At 42.0% G+C, this 2,696-nt stretch overlaps 1 protein-coding gene across 1 annotated transcript in view; it reads left to right on the top strand.

The window, feature by feature from the left end:
• slco2a1 (solute carrier organic anion transporter family, member 2A1) overlaps positions 1 to 2,696 on the top strand; it is a 70,897-nt gene continuing 68,201 nt past the window's right edge. Inside the window, exon 1 of the mRNA XM_063201998.1 lies at positions 1 to 196. Within this exon, the coding sequence (XP_063058068.1) occupies positions 137 to 196 (60 nt within the window). The 5' untranslated portion in view covers positions 1 to 136. The remainder of the gene's footprint in view (positions 197 to 2,696) is intronic.

Below are 2,696 nucleotides of genomic sequence, written 5' to 3'. Positions count from 1 at the left end.
GATTACATCACGGCTGGCGATAACATAAAAACCGCACTTGAGGCTCACCCGAGGAGAGACATTCACTAAAGATCATCAGACTAAGATCATCCCCTACTGTCAAGACCTGAAAGGAGAATTTCAGCCAGCTCTAGACATGGAGATATACGCAAAAGACATCAAAAAGCCCAAACCATCTATATTTTGCAACATCAAGGTAGGCTATGTCTTTTTTTCTGTGCGCCGCCGTCCTGCAATTTATACATTCATGTTATATAATTGTTATAAATTAATGACTAAAAATTCCCCGTGAATGAAAATGTACCAACATGCATTCGAAACTTTTTTTCTTCCCAGGCTATCCCTAGCTGTAACAGTCCATATAAATCATTGAAGAGTCTTTAACATGGAAATGTGATGGAAGTTTCTGCCAACTGGTGCACTCGTCCAAAATTGTGCCGGTGCTTTGCGCATTATAATTCACTGATTTGGTGGTCTATGGGAATTCCATTGAGTTTACTCCTAACGTTTACTAAATATCACTGATTGAAATCGATTGCTACACATAATGATTTGCGGTTTAAACGGCTCGCAAGGAATTATGTTAATTGTGGACAAACTGGCATTGTGAAGATCTTCCCGGGATGTGTCTACTACACGGGATCTTGCAGAGTGTGTGCAACAATACTGGCAAAGTTTTGATTAGAGTCTGCTAAAACCTTTTGTAGAGAAACGTGGGTTTAATAATATGGATTTTTTTTTGCTTGACTGCAATGATATGCATGTGTAGTACAGCAATCATTATTTTGTGTTTCTTTCATAAGACTGTGTTTGGAGCCATACATGCGTATGGAGGAGTTGCCTATTGCATTTGAACTGTGTTTGTGTCACTGAGAAAGGCTCTTGCAGAAACCTTGTCTGGCTCCCTGGAACCATGATAATAGAGACTAAAATGACTAAGAGCAACTTGAGTGCACTCCACTCTAATTGAGTAATTCTGTGATGTGTTGGTTTGTTTCATTAATCTTCATTATGTATGTGTTTGGGTTAGGGTTCAATTGTGGTTGTGTCCTTCATCTGAGCTTTATTTAACTTTAATTTTGAATTGTTTCATTAATTATTAATTAATTAATTAATTAATGTATTTATTTATTAATTAATTATTCTCATATATCTCAGCGGCGTCGCATGAGTTAGAAGTCGCAGTAATTCTCATTTCACTTCGCAGGAATCCATTTGTATTGTGTTGGTGTCATTCATCTTGATTATGCTTGTATTATCTTTAGGCTTAGTGTTTTAGTTGTGTTTGCCTCCTGAATCTGAGCCAAGCATGAATATGGGCTACGTCCAGACTAGGCGTGCTTGTTTCATGAATATGAGCTAGGTGTATGTGAGCAGTAGGGCTGTAACGATATTGTATCGAACCGAGAAATCGTGATACATAGAGTCATGATACTGTATCGTGATACAAGGAGGCAGTATCGTGATACGCCCTTTCAAAGTTTTATTACCCATTAGTCCAGAAAACAACCTTGTGATTTGATGTGATAGTGTTTCCAAACTTCAGTGGAGATACATTTCAGAAATCGTGGGGTGTATCGAACCGTAGGTCAAAAATCGTGATACGAACCGAATCGTGAGTTGAGTGTATTGTTACAGCCCTAGTGAGCAGGGAAGCTGCCGGGGGGCAAAGGGGTCAAATGTCCCGGGCCCCAGGGAGAAACGAGGCCCAGAATTGGGTTCTCATTTCACTGTATGCAATGGGTGGAGGGGACTTTCTGAAGACTTTGCCCCGGGAGTGCCAAAGCTGTCGGTGGCCCTGTATGTGAGGTCCAGAGGTGTGTTTTATTTCATGAATCTGGGTAAGTGTGTTTGCTTTGCTGTGTCTAGAGGTGTGGCGTGTTGTTTTGCGCTTTGCCCTCTGTTATCAGGAACAGTGCAGAGGGATGGTATGTGGTGCTGGCAATGTGGCGCTGTGCACCGCTGAGAGGAGCTTCTCTAATGGATGGCGCTGCCCGCTAGTCCTGGCAAAGCTGTTGTACAAAAGCTCGCAAGCGTCTATTTCTGTTGCATTCTTAAAATACACAGGTTCTCTCTGCCACCTTGTCTGCTAGAATCCTCGTGCATCAAATAAGTTGCCAATACACACATGTGCACGCTCCATCAAGTGCAGTAGCTCCTTAAGATAGGGAGATGGGTGATTGTTTTTTAATTGATCTGCACAACAATTCTGCTGTAGAGTATTGCACAATGCATATAAAATGGGCATAGGGGATGGGCATTATTGTGCAAGCCAAGCGTCCAAAGCTCTGTCCAAGATATTGTTGCTGCACGATCACGGTTATCCTTCTGAACTTTAAAGAAGCTGGCAGACTTTTCTCGTTTGACAACTCTTAATAACAAAACTAACTGTACTGTATTCATCTAGAACTTTGATAAACATCTGCTAAAATGTAATCACATGTGTCTGCCTAAGATTATGTGTTAACTGATCTACTATATCGTGCATTACATTCTTTTGTGAGTGCAATTAAGTGCTGTGTGTGGTGTCATAGTGCACTGCTGTGAACATTTGGGATGTGCTCTACAGCAGATCTCCTCCAGGCTCCTCCAGTCTACTGGGGTGTAGTAGACCCCAGAGCAGAGCTATGGTGGGCGTTCGGAGCATGTCTGGAAGTCTGGTGGTCTACTGTGGAGCCCCAGGCTTTCCTGGCCAG

This window comes from Engraulis encrasicolus, chromosome 6, assembly GCF_034702125.1.
Source record: "Engraulis encrasicolus isolate BLACKSEA-1 chromosome 6, IST_EnEncr_1.0, whole genome shotgun sequence".
NCBI classification, from domain to species: Eukaryota; Metazoa; Chordata; class Actinopteri; order Clupeiformes; family Engraulidae; genus Engraulis; species Engraulis encrasicolus.
The sequence above is the reverse complement of the archived record's forward strand: the minus strand, read 5'-3'. Positions and strand labels throughout refer to the sequence as shown.